At 41.1% G+C, this 20,506-nt stretch overlaps 1 protein-coding gene and 1 pseudogene across 1 annotated transcript; both read left to right on the plus strand.

The window, feature by feature from the left end:
• Nucleotides 1-11,291: 11,291 nt before the first annotated feature.
• On the plus strand, nucleotides 11,292-14,808 carry LOC147611636 (glycerol-3-phosphate acyltransferase RAM2-like). Its single transcript, XM_086784936.1, has 4 exons — nucleotides 11,292-12,027; nucleotides 12,471-13,380; nucleotides 14,546-14,638; nucleotides 14,717-14,808. Exons 1-4 carry the CDS (start codon nucleotides 11,392-11,394, stop codon nucleotides 14,806-14,808), a joined length of 1,731 nt encoding a protein of 576 aa, XP_086641062.1. The 5' UTR covers nucleotides 11,292-11,391.
• Nucleotides 14,809-16,310: 1,502 nt separating this feature from the next.
• LOC147611637 (glycerol-3-phosphate acyltransferase RAM2 pseudogene) lies at nucleotides 16,311-18,121 on the plus strand (annotated as a pseudogene).
• The last annotated feature ends 2,385 nt before the right edge of the window (nucleotides 18,122-20,506 follow it).

The raw sequence follows: 20,506 nt of genomic DNA on the forward strand, positions 1-20,506 counted from the left end.
GATGTCACTGATATCTTCCTCAAGCATGGCTAGCGGTGCTAATTCCCTAGATGCACCACACGTCCCTTGACACACGAAAGGTGATGGTATAAGGCATATGGCTCGTGTGTAAAAAAAAAGAGAGTGTATGAAATAGTGCAGGCTAGTAGGTCTCCCGTTGTTCCCACTAAGGGAATGAAATGCATCACAGTAGAGATGAAACTTCACATGGTATCAACAACAACACATGTTATGCTGATGGGAGTAGCACACAAACCATGGCTTTTAGCACACAAACCATGGCTTTCATCCCTCAAAAGATCTTTGGCCAAACTTGAGGTGAGGGTGTGCCTTAGTTTGTGCCTCCACAAACTAAGTATATAACTCAATTTGAATCACCTCAAGAAATCAAGCCCCATGTTTGATGAACCTTGTCTGCTCTCTTCTAGGGTTTGTGTGAGTGTGTGTGTGCTTGCAAGAGATCAAGATCTCTTCTCCCCCCTACATCTTTTCAATGCATGCATCCTAGGTTCTTATATCTTCCACACAGCTGTCTGCTGCACTCATGATTTTCATCTAGAGGGGTGAAAAGAGCATTGTGAATTTGTCCTTGATGTGCTGAACTGCGGATTGATTCTTGAATTTTTGGCTCCAGTATTGTCGAGGCAGTAGAAACATATAATGTTTGGATGCCATTTGTTGTGACCGAACACGTAAGGTCTTGTGTAGGTGTTGTATACACGAGATGGGTTAAGTGGCTTGCTTGTTGTTGCTTGGGCCTGCATTCTTGTTACACTTTAGGTGAAGTTTTTGGAATTGAAGTCAATGGTGAGGCTTTCCTCACTTTGTTTGATCTTAGCAACCATATGATAGGCTTGCCATCATAATATCCTTGTTCTTGAAGTGCATGCACAGGCACCCATCAACATTAGGAGTTAATGGTTGATACCTTTAAGACTTCTTTATTTGAGCAATCTTGGGGCACTTCTTGATGCACTTAGGAATCCAAGCATTGGTATTACCTTGGTAGTACCCTTGTTCTTGCAGTAATCTTTTTGGTACCCACACTTGTTTACGCTTGCAATAATCTTTTTCGTACCCACACTTGTTGAGCGGTTGGAGTTCTCTATTAAGGAACTCGCATAGGCTTTTGTGGATGATGTTGTGGATTACTTTTATTCTTTTTTGACCTTAGAGTTGTGCGTTGAGAAAGAGGATTTAATTGTCAAGGTACCCCAATTAGTTTGGCACCTTCGTAGTAGCCTTGAGCTACAAGTAGCTACTTTTCCACCCACATTTTGATACCATTAAGATACCTTTATTTTGTCTGTCATGGGGGAGTTTTATTTTTGGATCAAGTGAAGGTTTGGGACACTCCTTGATGTTGGTTGGTGCTAAGGTTGTAGGTGTCAGACTCATGGGAGTTGTTGACGAGCGATGAGGCTTGAATCTCTTGTGGAGTGGATTTTGATGATGAGGCTTTTGAGCATGCAGCCCACTCTTTTGGTGAGGTTGTTTAATGAAGAGGTGTTGTCTCTATGGCTTTTCTCTTGAGTTCCTTTTTAGAGATAGATGTTTGTGCTTGGGGGATGTCTACAAAGAATAGCTATTTATTGCAAGGTTTTGGCATTGAACTTCGTTGGATGGAGTTGAAGGGTTAGATGCTTTGTCCGAGTTGGTAATTGCTGACACAGATGGTAGGTCTTTGCATAGAGGGGCTTCCAAGGAAGAGGCTTGCATCTTTTTGCGTTTAGCATCATAGAAATCCATCAGGGGGTTGGATCCTCTTCCTTGCAATATGGTATTATCAACTTTGTGTTGTTGACCATCATGAGATGACCCTATCACTAGCAAAGCATAGTGGTGCTTAGGTAACGATCATCCAATTATGCCCCAAGATCACATTTGCTTCCAACAACCCACAAAAAACTTACACGTAAGGGGTCTAGATTCTATATATATTGTGTTCAAAGTACCCCAAACATGGCATGTTCAAAACTTTTGTGAATGGACTTCTTTTAGGATGAGTCGTGAGTGTTGGTTGACCTAACAAATCCCATAGCTCCAGGGTCATGATATTGTGTTCTTGTTGTGGATAAAGCTATGCTTGTAGTGTGGTGATGTTATCGTAAAGTTTAAATCCAACCATAAACCTTGGGATTTTCTAAGTAAGATATGTTGGAAGCTATAGCTCCTCCAAGGTCTCTTCCTCCTGTAATAGTAATTTCACAATGCATGCAGGAATGTTCAAGGTAATTGTTTGCATGGATTCATCAATTGAATACCACGAGTCACGTACCCAAGTTCCATCTAGGATGACATCATACGCAAGGGGATCTCGGATAAAATGGAATCTAAATTCCACATTTCCACTGATTGTTTGAGTAGCATAGCTAAAGAAACTTGAAACTTCAATGTTTTCTCCATTGACACCTATCACAAGACCATTGTCTTTAGGGATGATTTTAGGTTGTCCTAATGACACCCAAGTGTCTATTATCATGATGATATGACTAGATTGAGGGCTAATCAATGCTTGTTTATGTTTAACATCATTGTCCATAGGGAAATCTAACCATACCTTGATGTTCCCATATCCGATTTAGTTTTAATCTCCATTTTGGTTTCATTTTTCCATTCACTTTCATCCTCTTCTTGGCTCTCAGATTTTTCAAGAGTTCCCAATGTGTAGTGTGACATGAAAAATTGATATCTTTCATTTTCAATTTTGTGCATATTTTGATAGTTTCTCAATGGTAATAAGGTGGAAGCTTGTCCAAGAAGATTGCGGTGCCCACAATGGAATAACGGCATGCAGGTGATACGACGGCTTGGCTGCTACCTTGATAACAACATTCTATCTTCATATATAATGGTTTTACTTGATTTAGAGTGCACACATTGTAAATGCCACAAGTGTGCTTGATAAATACTTTGGTATGGTAGATAGGCTAGTGATGTGGAAAATAAAAGTGGGCCTTCATGCTCACATGGATTTTTATTGTATTATTAATATGGTATTCACCATAAGGATACAAGTTGGGGAGTGTGGAAGGCATGTGGAGGAGTGTGTGTAGGTGCATAATTGGGAAAGATTCTTCTAGAATGCCTACATGGAAGAGGAGAATTCTGCCATGTGTAAGTGGGATCTCCATCTACATGCCACTTAGACTTGGCTATTATCTCATCACACTTTCAAAGTAAAAAAGTCTTCAATTTAATAATCAATAGAAGACTTAGCCTAAGAGGACAATTGATGGTGACATCTACCCTTATGTCACTGAAGGGTTGAAGATTTTTATGTTGTAATTTGTAACAATGGAAGAGAGGGTGATTCTCCACCTATAAAAGGAGCCCTCCTCTCCCTTTCAAATCAAGGAATGAGCCTCCTCAATTGAGCATTTTGTGTCATTGCTATTCTCTTATCTTCAAACCCTTATTCAAACACTCTCTTTACATGTGAATGTCTCATTTAGCATTAGCTCCTCATGCTTAACCCAATTTTGGACCTCTTTGATGATTCATGATAAGACTTGGGATAAGGAGTTATTATCTTGGTGGGCCTGGGACTTCTCAAGGTAGCCCTTGCCTTATTGCCGCCCTCCTTTGGAGATACCAATGGTTTTAGTGGTAATGAGCATGTGGAAAGACTTTGGGGACCATAGGTAAATCTTTACGATTGTCCGCTGAGCAATGTTAACTATTACCCTCTAGCTTGAATCATGAAAGAGATGAAAGGCAAGAGGCTATGTGAAAATTGAGGTTTCATGCAAAGAGAGGGAAGAGCAGTTTTTGTGGTCCAATACCCAAATTTCAACCGGTAATTACTTATCACTCGGGTATTGGTTTCTTAAATTGATCATATGGCTAGGAAGCTCTTTATATGCTCTTTTCACTCATGTAACTAATTTCTTAATCCCTTACTTCATTGATGATCAGAATTTCTCCCAAAGTTGCTAACTTTTAGGCGAATTTTGGCAGTTTTATAGTCTTGTAGTAAAATGCTCATAACTTTTCGCTCGGTTGTCCGTTTTTGAAAGTTTTTGTATGGGCACGAAGCTCTCTTCAAGCTCTACGCACCTATGGAATCCTCTTTTGCATAATCTATATAGATTTAAAACTGCAATTCTCTGTGTATCTATGTTTTTATAGACTTTTGGCCATGATTCTTTCTTCTTAATAATGATTAATTTCTCTTAATCTCTTATCAAAAAGTAAATCCCATGTGTCTTATCCTCTTATAAGTGATTGTTATATTCATTTGCTTTAATATGTTCTGACCAAATTGTCCAATTTGAATGGATGAGCCTTACCAATATTCCCCGTATGTTTCCGTTCACATAATCCTGAGTCGGAAGATTTTCTTCCAACAAAGAATCGCTCTCTTGTTTGGAGCTGCAAGACTGGCAGAAATTCTTACTTCGCCGAAGCCTTTCATCTTTCCTTCCATGAATTATGGTCTCACCTTTGATATGTATATCTTTATCTTAACCTAGGGAGAGAAAGGGAGGTGAGGAGGCTGCGAGGTTTCATACAAGTGTGTTTTGATTCTAAGAAGTGACTGAAGTCCGAACCCCAACTTCGTGTCACATCTTTTGGTGGAGTTGACGGGCAGGTTTTACTTAGAATTATTCTATTTTAACCTCAAGGTCCTGTATGATTAAAGAAAAGTTATTTTGAAAAAAGTAAATTTTCCTTGTTGCTACTCATCTTTTGGTGCAAGATGTTCAACATTCCGGTGTTCCAAGGATCGGAAGGAGAAGACCCGGGGAGTTATCTCCGAGAGTTTAACCGAGCATGTTGCTTGATGGGTTGGTCTATGAAGGAGAGGGCAGAAATACTTCCAGATTTCTTGGAGGGTGTGGCCTTAACTTGGCATGAGGCTTTGCCAGAGGAGTCCAAGAATGATTGGGAAAGGTTGACCAAGGCAATGAAGGAGAGATTTGGGACAGTGGAGTCACCAAATGCTTTACTATTGCAATTGGATCAAATTTTCCAAAAGGAAAGAGAGTCAATTTCTACCTTTTCAGTGAGGTATGAATCCTTATTCATCAAATATCAACAAGCTACTTTACATGTTGTTGCTTCTTCTTCTTCACCTTCTATGGAAGATTCAAAGAGTTCTTTAGCAATGGAGCACCTTAAGATGAGCAAGTTTATCAGGGCTTTGGATCCCCGCTTGCATGGAAAAGTTCCTAGCAAAGATCCCACTAATTTTAAAGAGGCTCTTCGTATTACTTTGAAGAAGGAGGCCACTCTTCATATTGAGTCCATATTCCAATCTTCTCCGAGTGTGCCAACCCCACCACGAGTAGAGATAGTCTCAACATCTCAGGTACAAGCTCCATCCTTGGATCATAACATTGCGTGGTGGTGGATAGACTCACCAAATTAGCCCATTTCATTGCTTCGGGGTTGCTATTTGATGGGATATTTGGATCCCATGGTTCTTTGCATTTTGGCAAAGAGTGTAAGAGATGAAAACTTGTCCAAGGAAGGGGCAAGAGCTTATGGACTGAGATTGCAGCTCATCTTGAGCTCACAAAAGGGGTTAAGCTTGGTACTCTACTCATGAAAGGGGTTGAGCTTGGTACTCTACTCACGAAAGGGGTTGAGCTTGGTACTCTACTCATGAAAGATAAGTGAACTTGTGAGGAACCCTCAGCAACCTTCACAATGTTCGCACCTATGACTTCTATGGAGAAGCTACAAGAAAGCACCCTTGATTACATGCAAGGCGATCCTCTCTCCTCTTATCTTCAGTTTTGCAGCTACGCCCCGAGCAAAGGCGACCACTCCCAGCTGGCTCTCCCTTGCTGCAATCCTTTCCGCTATCTCTACCCCAGTCGGTGTCTTTCAATCGCCGCCAGTAGCCACGCACGCCCAGGCAACAGCACCTCTCAGGCGACTTCCCAGGGTTCCACGAGCTGAGGATAAACCTAGGGATAGAAGTAGTGTCACATGTTATGAATGTCAAGAGAAGGGGCACTATCGCACTGAGTGTCCAAAATTGAGGAAAAGAGAGGATAAAAGTTTAGCACTTTTAGAGGAAACATGCTCAGAAGAAGAAGAGGAAACATTGATGCCATTAATGGCAAAAAGGGGTCGTAAAACTAGGAGTTAGGAAGAAGAAGAACAAGAAGATAAATCTGAAGAAGAGGAGAAAAATAAGAAGAAGAAGTCGTCTAAGAGAAAAATTGGACAATCTGACTTTCCTCTTGGACAAGGGTCCCTTAGTTATGACCTCTTAACAGATCTTAGGGAGAAAACAACACAAATCACATTTGGACAGCTTTTGGCACTCTCTCCAAAGCTCAAAAAGGAATGGGGTAATCTGGCTAGCACAAGGGAATCTAAGAAAAAGAAGAAGAGGGATAATGGGACTCCTATGGTTCAAAAGGTGGATATTGATGTAGGAGATGATGTGCCTGTGATTGATGTCATCATTGAGGGGCAAACAATTTCTAATGCATACATTGATGGAGGTGCGTCAATGAATGTTATGAGTGAAAAAACAATGAAAGATGCTGATTTAAAGTTTTCTACCAACTCTCCCTATCGCATCAAACTTTCTGATAATACTAGGGTGAAAACCTTAGGAATTGTCAGGAATTTGGGAGTGGATGTATGTGAAAGTGGTATTTCTGTGCCTACAACTTTTCAGGTTATTCCTACAAAGCCTGATGCTAGGGCTTACCCATTGATATTGGGTAGGCCATGGCTTCGCCAAGTGAAGGCAATTCAAAAGTGGGAGACAGGTGATCTTATTCTACAAGGTGAGAATAAGAAGGTCCACTACAACATCAAGAGTCGTCGCAAGAAAGTGGTAAGAGGTGAACCTTCAACTTCTGAAAGTTCAGAGTCAGAGTCATCCAATGAAGAGGAGACAAGTGGTAGTTCCGAGGATTCCATCTCATAAGGGGAGGTGGAGGGAGTTGCATTTGGTCTTTCCCTGGGAAGGGATCGAGGGGATGCTGAAGACAATGGAGCCTTGGAAGGGGAAGCTTCTTCAACCATGTGCAAGAAAGGAGATGTGTACCTCACTAGTCTTCACCAACAAAATGAACTTCTTCTTGATGAGTCCATAGCAGGTACTGAAAGGGAGAATTACTTAAAAATGTTGGATGGATTTCCTAACCTTTTTGCAAACAGCTACTCACAAGTACGCCAAGTTACCCTAGTAGAGCACAAGATTGATCTCAAGCCCCAAGTAAGCCAGTGGTACAGCGGCTAAGGCGTTTGGGAGTAGTGCAGGCAGAGGTGCTTAAGAAGGAGGTAACTAATTTGCTTGAAGCTGGATTTATTTTTCCAGTAGAGAATTCAGAGTGGATTTTCCCAGTTGTAGTCACTCCCAAAAAGGGTGGAAAATGGCATGTGTGTGTGGACTTTCGCCTTCTGAATGCATGCACAAAGAGGGATTATTATCCTCTACCCTTTTAGGATGAGATTTTGGATCAAGTTGCAGGTCATGAATTGTATTCAGTGTGTGATGGATACTTTTGATACTTTCAAATCCGGATTTGTGAAGAAAATCAAAGGAAAACCTCATTTATCACCCCTTGGGGAGTGTATGCCTATAGGGTGATGCCATTTGGCTTGACCAATGCACGAGCAACTTTTCAACACTTCATGAGTCAGGTATTTGCACCTTACTTGGGGACGTTTATAAGGGTCTTTTTGGATGATTTTTGCATTTATTCAAGCCGCATGGATCAAAGACATGAAGACAATGCAAAATTTCTTGGAACAAAAAAGTCGATTTTTTCTAATTGCCTATCTGATTTCTGGAGCCACTACAAGCAGTTTAGCGATTTAAACACTTACAGCTTACAAGTGTTTCAAAAACCCACATCATTGTTGTTTAATCATTCCAAAGCTTGTAGATGTGGAAATGTCAGAAATCGCAGGGTTTCTTAATGACAACATTCTTAATTGGATTTGGCATTGGCTGCTTGCAGAGAACCATCCAGAGCATGCAATCGCCACTCTTAATGTGTACACCCTTGGACAAAGAGAGCTTGGAAGTGTTTTACATGGTAACCAAAAAGTAGCTTTAGAGGGATTTCGTAAATTTGTGGCCCAATATATAATCAATACTTCTTTTCACCTCTTGTGGACTTTTCGAGGGGCTTTTGTACATTTTTGGCCCAATATGTAATCATTACAATGAATATACATTCAAAGAATGTGCAGTCTATTAAGGTGTGTATATTAAACTAACATGTATAGTTTATGAAAGAGTGTTGTTTGTTCAAATGAGTCACTTGTTGATTAGTTACAACAGTCACCTATTCTCTCTAGTTAGTTAATATGTTTAGTTAATAGTCACTTGTATGCAAAGTTAACAGTTACGAGTGCTAGTTAACAGTCCATGGTATGCTAGTTAATAGTCACCTGTATGCTAGCTAATAGTTACTACTAGTAGTTAGCAATCCCTCGTAAGCTAGTTAACAGTTAGCAGTATGCTAGTTAACAATCCCCAGTATGGTAGTTAACAGTATACCAGTCTTCTTTTCACTGGGAAAACAAAGAGGCACCTATTATGTTCTCTCTAGTTAGTTAGTTAGCAGTCTCCTGTATGCTAGCTAACAGTTATCACTATGCTAGTTAACAGTCACCTGTATGCTCTGTTACTAATATGTGTATTAATAGTCACCTTTCCACTAGCTTGTTGTCAATAGTACCTATGTTAGTGTACATCCTTGCTAATGTATGTTTCTAGTGCATGTACAACAGATATAGGGACAAATGTAGCTATCGAGGGTCTTGGAATGTGCTGCTGTGCTGCTTGCCCATGCAACCTCTCCCAGCTTCTCCGCTTGGCCTAATAGTAGAGTAGTCAACCTGCCTCCCCAAAATAAACTCCTCATATGTGGGAGTCTAGTGATTGTACATTAGCCTCTCGTAAACACTCAAATATTTGCTGTAAAAATATGGGCTACCATCTAGGGGGTAAGAGCACCTAGATATGGTAGTGGGTGCTCTCCGTAGGGAAGACATGGCTCTTTGTCTATCCACGAACAACCTTTAGATAAGTCCTTCGTTGATTTCAGGAATTGCATCCACCTCCCTGTACCATAATCTACCCACAGGACTAATGTGTGGGTAGATGCTTCTGTGGCCCATTGGTCCACCTTTGTGATAGAGTAAATGCTAAAAAGAAGTTCAACATTCTCTCAAGGTGGAGACCAAATGTGGAGTGATGGTCGAGTCCACACCAACGTTATGAATCTTTCTGACCTCCTCTACTAATAGCTTTCATATAAGGGGTGCAATGGTGTTTGACCCACCTGAACTACTAGGAGTAGGAGGGACAATGCTGAAGAGGGGGGGAAACAGTAAGCAAGAATACATATGTGTTAATAGGTGGATAGCTCTAGAATTGCAAATCAAGCAAAGAATAACCATGAATACGAGAATAATAAGAGGATTAATTCTCATGCGTCCATGTGGCATGAAATGAGAGACCATGATCGTGCTTCAAAAACTATAATAGTGCTTTACCAATACCATGATCGTGGTTTAAAATACACATATCATAGTAAATAACCACGATAGTGCTTTAGAAAAATCATGATAGTGGTATTCATATAATTCTATTAAACCATCACCACAATCCTGGTATATATAATCTGGAAAATGTTATTAGAAATTTTCATTTGAAAAACTTATGGATCGTTGGATGTGCATTGATGAACAGTCGAGAAGCAAAAATATCACAATCGTTGTTTAATATAACACGATCATGGTATTTCTTTATCATGATAGGAGTATTTCTTTACCACGATCGTGGTATGTTATACCACGATCCTAATATTCATATGCATCCAATGATCTAGAGCACATGTTTTAGCCGACCACCACAAACGTCATTGATTACATATATCTTTTTGGAGATATAGAACAGTGCACGGCGTTGATTATACATGTTTAGAAAGGTGTGAAAAAGTAATTAAATATGTTTGGAAAGATATGGAAAGTCGATTATGAATGTCTAATTGAAGATAAAGGTTTAATTAAGCTATGTATATCAAGATAGTGGTGGGTACAATTCTTCCTACGAAAGCACGATACCATAGCTCTAAAGCACGATCATGGTGCTTTGATGTGATCTTTAGCGATGCAAATCGCCCTACTATATTGCTGGTATCCATACCACCACCGAATGAAATTTTCTAGCATCCTTTTATTTTCAGACAGATATACCGACGTGCTTTATGTGGCATGTAATCCTGTCAGGAACTTCCCGTTTGTATGGTCCCGACCCCTTGTAGTACTTTCTCATCTTTCGTAGATTTCTTACTCTAGTTTCAACACGACTTTGGATTTTCACATTTAACATGGTTATCGGGGTCCATTTTTGACCTCTCTTTTTTGAACACTATGCTTGTATATAACATTTGATAGTCATAAAGCTTCAAAATTTAATAACTTTGTCTTTAAAAAATAATAAAGTTGGTGATAAGAGAAATGAGAAATAATTATCATGAACATGATGAAATTCTTTTGGCAAATAAATATTTGACCAAAAAAGTTTGGGATTTCTTGCATTTTTTGGCAATATAGACACACTGTGAATACAATCTTCTCTTGTAACTAGAAACAACATCCCCCTTTTAAGTAGTTTGAATTCACAAAGAGTGAATTCAATCTTAAAAGCATCCCGCTTTTGATTAGTTATAGAGCTCATTGAACACTTTTATGCTCTTGAGTTGAATATTAATGTGAAATTGCCTTGAATTTTAATCTTTGAAAATGATAACCTACTACTTGACTTTGTTTTGATGACTCGTTCTTGTGATCACGTATGGGGGTTAATTGAATCGGCCACATTTAATGCACACTAAAAATTTGTGACTATGCCCAAAAGGAAGGTATTGTGAGTCGTGACTCTCGTGTCCTCTCGAGTCTCTGCTCAAAATTAGCATATTCTAGTGCACAAGTCAATAAAATCGATATTTTGGGTATTTTTGTCAAATCCAAGGAGAGTCAAACTCAAGTCGGAAAGCAAGGTAAGTGAACAACCATAACAACCACCTTCACCTTGAAAATGGAATGAGCATGTCTTGGGAGATCAAGAAGAAGAGGCAGAGGCCAACCACTAATTTGAAATAGAGTAGAAGGGCGCTGGCCGAAAGTGAAATACAAGCTACCTCAAATGACATTTGTCCATTTCTCCGCTGCCTCAACAAGCACGCTCAAGGTGTTCCAACTAGTTATGGCTCTTCTGCGATTGAGAAGAGAGAGAGAGAGAGAGAGAGAGAGAGAGAGAGAATCCCTATAAAGAGAGGGGCACGGCTCATTCATCTCACCCATGATCAGAACTAAAACTTAGAGAGGAACATATTCAAAGCCATCCGGTTCGACATCCTTAATTAGATAGCAATTGCTGCTTGTCTCTTCGTTTCAAAAATGGGGGGTTTTGCAAGGTGTAACTCCAAGCAGTTATTCTCATCTGTGTATCAATGTAGCTCCGAGGGTAGGGAGAAGCAGACAGTAGTGTCGGATCTAGACGGGACCATACTGAGGGGCAGCAGCTCCTTTCCATACTTTATGCTGCTTGCCTTTGAGGCGTCCGGCGTGGTGAGGTTTGCCGCTCTGTTGTTGCTGTCTCCGGTCGCATGGTTTCTGTACCACGTTGTGTCGGAGGCGGCGGCCATAAAGCTGATGGTTTTCGTGTCGTGCGCGGGTGTGAGGGAGGCGGACGTAGTGTCGGTGGCGCGGGCGGTCTTGCCCAAGTTCTACGTGGAAGATGTGCACCCGGAGACGTGGAGGGCTTTTTCCTCTTTTGGGAGTCGATACATTCTCACGGCCAACCCGCGCATCATGATCGAGCCCTTCGCCAAAGAGTACCTGGGTGTCGACGGGGTGATCGGCTCTGAGCTCGAGATTAGCCAGTCCGGCCGCGCCACCGGCTTTCTCAAAAGCCCTGGTGTCATGGTGGGCGACAACAAAGCCACGGCTCTCAAGCAGCGATTTGGAGACGCATTGCCTGATGTTGGCTTGGGTGATCGCCCCAGTGACTACCCTTTCCTGGCAACGTGCAAGGTAATTAATTGGCTTGTAAACTGAAATTTGATCTGATTAAGTGCTTGGTATTTCTATCGCTAGAATTTGAGCTCAAAAATGCTAAAACTTGAGATAATTAGCTGGTGATACGTATTGCCAGGGTTTATTAACCCACTACTTAGGTGTCTAGAAAAGGATCAAATTCGAGCTAATTAGATGGGGTGTCTTATTGCATTGGTTTAAGAAAATTAAGGTGGTACGTAATTAAGTGATTGCACTCGCAACAACTGACTTGACTACAGTTGTCAAGTTAGCAATCAAATACACACGATGACAAAGCCAGCGCCAGAGCTATGAGGCTATATGATGGATGCTTAAGGAGAATCATGGAATTATCAAGGCTTTTATAGGCTAACGTAGATTTTTTGAGCCAAAGGGGTTAAAAAGCTGATAACGAGCCTTTCTTCTCTTGATTTTGGCAGGAAGGCTACGTGGTGCCAAGCCACCTGAAAGAGGAGGCGCTACCACAGAGCAGGCTACCCAAGCCCATGGTATTCCATGATGGGAGATTAGTGAAGCGCCCAACCCCATTATGGGCATTAATAGTCGTTATTTGGCTACCAGTCGGCTTCATTTTGGCCCTAATCAGGGTGGCAGCAGGAGCTCTACTACCAATGAACCTTGTGTGTCACGCGTTGAGAAGCTTGGGGGTGAGGGTGATTGTGAAGGGGATACCACCTGTGTCTGTGAAGAAGAAGGGGGGCAAGCACGGGGTACTATTTGTGTGCATACACAAGACACTACTGGACCCTATATTTGTGTCATGTGCAGTTGGGCGGCCGGTCAGTGCGCTGACCTATTCGTTGTCACGGGTGTCTGAAATCATTTCACCGATTAGGACGGTGAGGCTATCGAGGGACAGGCAGAGGGACGCTGCGAGCATCCAAAAGCTTCTGAAAGAAGGGGATCTGGTGATATGTCCAGAGGGGACAACGTGCAGGGAGCCCTTCTTGCTTAGGTTCAGCGCGCTCTTTGCTGAGCTAGCGGACCATATAGTTCCCGTGGCCATGAACAACCACATGAGCATGTTCCATGCCACTACGGCAAGAGGGTGGAAGGGCATGGATTGCTTCTACTTCTTCATGAACCCCAGCCCCGTCTATGAGGTCACCTTCCTTCATGAATTACCCAAGGAGCTCACCTGTTCTGCCGGGAAAACCCCCTTCGAGGTCGCCAACTACATCCAACGCGTCCTGGCCGATACCCTCAACTTTGAATGCACCACCTTCACAAGAAAAGATAAGTATAACGCCCTCGCTGGCAGTGATGGAACCCTCCCCCCATCATCAAGTAGCAAACTCACCGATTCTCATGAAGGCTATATTGGACATGGTAACCAACTGTAAGCTCTTCGTAACCCACTTCGAGGAGAAGTCCTTGGAGCTAATCGTAATGATCAGTCCTCGTTCCTAGAATTAAACAATGTACTTATATGAATGAAGCATCTAAATGCTCCCTTTTCTTACAGGAATAGCTTGATTTTTGCTATTATTCCTACGCACCATAGTCCAAAAACTTAACCTAATATCAATACATTATACTTCAATGGGCCAATGCCATACAAGTTAACAACCTCGAAAGATTCCCTTCTAAATATTAAAAATATATACCTTTTTTGAGTATTCGACATAATTTTACAATTTGATTCTCACAAAAGACTAAAATTTACTTAAATTTTAAATAACTGAAAGTAAATCAAAGCACTACTTTCGAAATATATCAATATTTTTATACTTGAATCACCTATACAATAGCTATGTTTATATAATGCTTAATTTTTTGATAATTTGGATTGTGTCATATGAAGGCGAGGCTGATCACTCCAAGTACTAGGGTTATTTTTCCCTTGTCTTGCCTCTTTGCAAGAACCCAAGCTCGATACCACATGCTTCTTTCATTTGGTTTAACTTGCTTCTTTTCTCCACATATCTTACCGCTAAGACAAACCTAATCAAGCGATTTAGTTAGCAAATCTTAAGTTAATTAAATTGTAGAGCTTGTGTAATGCTACATTCTTTTATACAGGTAAAGCTTGATATTTTGAGAATTAATATTGCAATCATTAAGATTTCTCATTAATGATATATCAAAATCTATAATTGAATAAACCAATTACAATGCATCATCATTTGAAGATAATAAATAGTGCTCTAACACTTTTCAACAACAACAATTTCAAATCACAAGTAAACTAGAATCAATTAAATTCAAAGAAAAGACTGTAATACTAAAAACATTATTAAAAAACATATTGAGTAAAGTCTAATTGACATACAAAGTTTTTACTTTGCTAAGGAGAAACCTAGATCGACCTAAAGCTATCAAAATCATATGATGACATCCTATTATTGATGTATATTCACCTTGTTCAACTACAAAGTATCAATTCTCAAATATAAAGTCCTATCAATCCTACTTGCTGTGTAGGGATCAATTTGATCCGGGGTTGGGGATATTTTTTGCCTACCATTATTATTTTCATCTCCCTCCATTACAGCTTCTTCTGTGTTTGAAAGCATTAAGACATCGCCTTCACCTTCTTCCACCTCAGCTAAGTTTGCTAATTCCCCTGGCTCATCAGATAGAGGAGGTAATGGTTCTTTAGAAGCAAACTGAAACTTTTCATTGTTCTCAGTAGAGGTTACACCGACCTCTTGGTCTTGATCAGGTAGCTCTGAAAAAGACCTTTATTCGCATGGATACGAAGCACGCTTAAACCTTATCAAGCTCCACAGCCGCACAATTCCGGTTGCGTTGTAATGCACAAGTTATAGTCGTCCCGTGACAATAAAGTTTAAATCTTTAAAATGAAAAATACATACTTTGAGATCTCAGAGAAAAAATGTTAGAGATCCAATCTATACTTGTCCTAGAGAAGAGATCCAAAACCCAATCATCTTGAAGTGAGAAAAGATCAATCAAACGATTGATTAATCACTGAGGCTTCTGATACGGATTTACTAATGATTTGGACTATGTTACTTACATGACGAAGCTTGCGAGTGACAGCAAGAAAAACAAAAACATTAGAGACATTTGTTTATGAAACATGAGCCTTAACACGTTTTTTCTCTATCTCGCCATAATATCTAATTGCCATCATCTCAAGTCAGCTCTTAAAAAATGAAACCCAAGCACGTGATCAATATTGGATTTGACTTTGTAAAAAGTTGTAAAGTTCTTAAGATGTAAAGTTTTGCATAATGAAATACAAAATAATTTAAAGAAAAATACATAAATTAAATAAAAAAAATGAGACATACCACACTAAAGACTCATGAGCATGAGTCTCACTCCCCAAAGCAACATTGACAAATGTTGCTTGCATAGTACTATGAAAAATAACCACTCGCAAAAGAGAAGTTGTTGCAAAACCTTCAACATCTTTGAGATTTGCTTATATACAAAGGCTTTCTCATCATTAGTAGAGCAAAGTCATATTGAATCCATAACGAATATTGGCCACAATGAAGATGTATTCTTTTCTAGGAACAATATTAGCAAGATTTGAGACGTCACCATTAACAGAGCAAGTCATATTGAATCCATAAGGAATATTGGTCACAATGAAGGTGTATTCTTTTCTAGGAACAATATCAGCAAGATTTGAGACGTCACCATTAACAACCTTGTAAAAATAAGCATTTGAAGGCTCCGCTAGATGAAAAGGTTAAGTAGGCCAATCAAAGCAAAGTTTGCCATCATTTGGCATTGTTCTCTTATGGGAACAAACGAAGGCCTCTCAATATGCATGCTCTCAAAGCAAGATTCAAGTAAAATATTGTTTATTGAGCATGATGCCTTAAGATTGAATCTTTATTAGCAACACCCAAAATGACCAAATTAATCTAAGGGGGCTCTGTTCTGGTATCTGTGGGGCACTAGTGGTTTTGATATCTCATGGAAACATGGCGTGATATCAACCAAGCGGGGTCATTGAAATCACATTATCGCGTCGTCTTTCCATTTGGCAACAAGGTTTTATTTCATGCCTCTTTTTGTAACTTGGGTATCTAGCTTATGCTTCAAGTTTTGTTGTGTCTAATTTGTTTTCTTTTGTCTGATTGGTCATAGATGGCTAGAACAAAGAAGATATAAAGGAGGGTTAGAACATGTCCAAGTTTGGTAGAGAAAGTAGTAAGTGAAAGTAAATTAGTATAAAGAAGAAGCTGAAGAAGAGGATTAACCAGCATATGAATTCCCTTAGAGAAATAAGGAAGGCCCAAAAACATGTTAATCTTCTGATACCCAAGCTTACATTCATGAGAATTGTGAGACAGATTTGTGATGATTGGAAGCTTGGAATGAGATGGGCCTCTAATGTAATATGTGCCATTCAAGAGGCTGTATAAGATTTTATTATAGATTTTTTATTGATAGCTATATTTGTTATGCCCATGCTCATAGGGTGGTGAGGCGTCCGGCGTGGTGAGGTTTGCCAAAGAGTACCTGGGTGTCGACGGGGTGATCGGCTCTGAGCTCGAGATTAGCCACGCCACCGGCTTTCTCAAAAGCCCTGGTGTCATGGTGGGCGACAACAAAGCCACGGCTCCCAAGCAGCGATTTGGAGACGCATTGCCTGATGTTGGCTTGGGTGATCGCCCCAGTGACTACCCTTTCCTGGCAACGTACAAGGTAATTGGCTTCTAAACTGAAATTTGATCTGATTAAGTGCTTGGTATTTATCGCTAGAATTTGAGCTCAAAAATGCTAAAACTTGAGCTAATTAGCTGGTGCCAGGGTTTATTAACCCACTACTTAGGTGTCTAGAAAAGGATCAAATTCGAGCTAATTAGATGGGGTGTATTATTGCATTGGTTTAAGAAATTAAGGTGGTACGTAATTAAGTGATTGCAGCACTCGCAACAACTGACTACAATTGTCAAGTTAGCAATCAAATTTACACATGATGACATAGCCAGCGCCAGAGCTATAAGGCTATATGATGGAGGTTTAAGGAGAATCATGGAATTATCAAGGCTTTAGGCTAACGTAGATTTTTTGAGCCAAAGGGGTTAAAAAGCTGATAATGAACCTTTCTTCTCTTGATTTTGGTGGCAGGAAGGCTACGTGGTGCCAAGCCACCTGAAAGAGGAGGCACTACCAGAGCAGGCTACCCAAGCCCATGGTATTCCATGATGGGAGATTAGTGAAGCGTCCAACCCCATTATGGGCATTAATAGTCGTTATTTGGCTACCAGTCGGCTTCATTTTGGCCCTAATCAGGGTGGCAGCAGGAGCTCTACTACCAATGAACCTTGTGTGTCATGCCTTGAGAAGCTTGGGGGTGAGGGTGATTGTGAAGGGAATACCACCTGTATCTGTGAAGAAAAACGGGGGCAAGCACGGGGTACTATTTGTGTGCACACACAAGACGCTATTGGACCCTATATTTGTGTCATGTGCAGTTGGGCGGCCGGTCAGTGCGCTGACCTATTCGTTGTCACGGGTGTCTGAAATCATTTCACCGATTAGGACGGTGAGGCTATCGAGGGACAGGCAGAGGGACGCTACGAGCATCCAAAAGCTTCTGAAAGAAGGGGATCTGGTGATATGTCCAGAGGGGACAACGTGCAGGGAGCCCTTCTTGCTTAGGTTCAGCGCGCTCTTTGCTGAGCTAGCCGACCACATAGTTCCCGTGTCCATGAACAACCACATGAGCATGTTCCATGCCACTACGGCAAGAGGGTGGAAGGGCATGGATTGCTTCTACTTCTTCATGAACCCCAGCCCCGTCTATGAGGTCACCTTCCTTCATGAATTACCCAAGGAGCTCACCTGTTCTGCCGGGAAAACCCCCTTCGAGGTCGCCAACTACATCCAACGCGTCCTGGCCGATACCCTCAACTTTGAATGCACCACCTTCACAAGAAAAGATAAGTATAACGCCCTCGCTGGCAGTGATGGAACCCTCCCCCCATCATCAAGTAGCAAACTCACCGATTCTCATGAAGGCTATATTGGACATGGTAACCAACTGCAAGCTCTTCGTAACCCACTTCGAGGAGAAGTCCTTGGAGCTAATCGTAATGATCAGTCCTCGTTCCTAGAATTAAACAATGTACTTATATGAATAAAGCATCTAAATGCTCCCTTTTCTTACAGGAATAGCTTGATTTTTGCTATTCTTCCTAGGCACCATAGTCCAAAAACTTAACCTAATATCAATACATTATACTTCAATGGGCCAATGCCATACAAGTTAACAACCTCGAAAGATTCCCTTCCAAATATTAAAAATATATACCTTTTTTGAGTATTCGACATAATTTTACAATTTGATTCTCATAGAAGACTAAAATTTACTTAAATTTTAAATAACTGAAAGTAAATCAAAGCACTACTTTCGAAATATATCAATATTTTTATACTTGAATCACCTATACAATAGCTATGTTTATATAATGCTTAATTTTTTGATAATTTGGATTGTGTCATATGAAGGCGAGGCTGATCACTCCAGGTACTAGGGTTATTTTTCCCTTGTCTTGTCTCTTTGCAAGAACCCAAGCTCGATACCACATGCTTCTTTCATTTGGTTTAACTTGCTTCTTTTCTCCACCTCTAAGACAAACCTAGATAACGCATCACAACAAGACAAAGCACCTACAGATGCGCACACAGACGCGTTTACTCCAAAAAAAAAACTTACGGGCACGTCTATTTGCACGTCTATTAGCGCGTCTACAGACCCGCATCTAAAGGCGCATTTAAAAGGTAGCAAACAGACGCGCTTATAGAAGCACCTATAGACGCACACACAGACGCGCATATAGACGCAAAAATAGACGGTCAGAGAGAAATTTAAACAAAGACAGATGCATGTATAGACGTGTTTATACACGTAATTTGAGATCGATACTTACAAACTGGGCCTCCCATGATTCAACACCCCCTGCTCCAAAATGCATGCTTCCATATTGCTCCATTTGGATCCTTCGTGCCTCCACATGCTTTAGACTGGGTTCCTCCTTCGCTGACTTCATTGCTTTCTTCCACTCACGCTTGTGAGCGGTGTGGGGCGGGCCCCTTAGTGGTTGACCTCCCTGGAGCCCGGCAAGCTCCGCTAGTGTATGCCTCTTAAGCAAAGATCTTTTATTGCTAAGTATCGAAACAATCTTTGACTTGGCCCATTTATATGTGAACTGAACATTGGGGGGGTTAGGATACCTAGAGCGAACAGCAGCAAGGGTCTCATCAGCTAACCTCTTTGGTTGATCTTTGTAGCGAATAAAGCAATCTCTGTAATTGTTAGCAATTACAGAGCGCATGAAGGCCATGATGTCCTTCCCCCATGCATCCATGTGCATCCATCAAGATGCCTCCTGTCTGAGTGATGTCATAGTAGATCGTACCATCACCCCCAAAGGCACGTCTAAATCATCTGAATCATTCTCGTCCCCACCACTACCCCTCCCAAAGCACTGTGCCATGCATCCCCCACCGCTCTCCTTGCTACTACGCCTGCTACTGTGTCATGTCGAGCTAGTACGCTGGCCACCTGAAGCTGCTGCTGGAGAACCAAGTCTCGATTGCACGGGAGTACGTCGACAGCTCTGCGAGACAGAAGGGCCTCCTGATGGCATGGGGGAAGGGACATAGGACGGCATGGGGGAAGGGTCTCGGCTTTGTAGCCGGCTGGGCTGTGTTGACTCCACTGGGGTTATCTCAAAAGGTGTGGGGTTGGGGTGGTTTGGAGTCTGTACTGCCGACTCCTAGGGGATGTTTAGAGTACCAGCCGTATAACTCCGCAGGACTGGGAGGGTGCCCCAAAAGGTTATATAAGTCCCGAAAGATGGATTCCCGAGGATCAGGTGAGCCGGAAGCGCTTCCTGGCCACATGATGAACTGGAAAAAAGAAAAAAAGAAGATTACTGATGAACTGAGAAGAGAAAAAGAAGAGAAAAAGAGAGAAAAAGAGAGAAGGAAAGAGAGTAGAAAAGGCATGCATAGCGGGGATAAAAGAGAGGAGAAAGGAGGAGAAAAAGAGGGGATAAAAGAGAGAAGAATAGAGGAAAAAAGAGGGGGATAAAGGAGAGAAAAAGAGAGGAGAATAGAGGAAAAGAGAGGAGAAAAAAAGAGAGAAAAAGAGAGGAGAATAGAGGAAAAGAGAGGAGAAAAAAAGAGAGAAAAAGAGAGGAGATAAGAGAGAAAAAGAGAGACAAAAAGAGAAGGAAAGAGAGGATAAAAGAGAGAAGGAAAAAGAGAGGAAAATATAGAGTGCAATCTATTTTTTCAATCATGCTTTTCCTTTCCATCATTAATGCAATCCCCTTCTTCAATCATGTAATCCCTTTCCATCATCCATGCAATCCCTTTCTTCATTCATGCAATCACTTATTTCCATGAAAGGAGAGGAAAAGAGAGGAGAAAAAGAGAGAAAAAGAGAGGAGAAAGGAGATGAAAAGATAGAAAAAAGGAGAAAAAGAGAGAAAAAGAGAGGATAAAAGAGAGGAGA

Source organism: Cibotium barometz, chromosome 47 (genome assembly GCF_041138505.1).
Source record: "Cibotium barometz isolate CiBa-2024 chromosome 47, ASM4113850v1, whole genome shotgun sequence".
NCBI lineage: Eukaryota > Viridiplantae > Streptophyta > Polypodiopsida > Cyatheales > Cibotiaceae > Cibotium > Cibotium barometz.

What these genes read in the sequence shown, in the direction of transcription:
- LOC147611636 (XM_086784936.1), top strand. Translation starts at nt 11,392, where the DNA reads ATGGGGGGTTTTGCAAGGTGTAACTCCAAGCAGTTATTCTCATCTGTG. An exon ending in CTTTCCTGGCAACGTGCAAG is followed by an intron (nt 12,028 to 12,470) that starts GTAATTAATTGG and finishes TGATTTTGGCAG; the next exon opens with GAAGGCTACGTGGTGCCAAG. An exon ending in TGAAGGCTATATTGGACATG is followed by an intron (nt 13,381 to 14,545) that starts GTAACCAACTGT and finishes CCTCCATTACAG; the next exon opens with CTTCTTCTGTGTTTGAAAGC.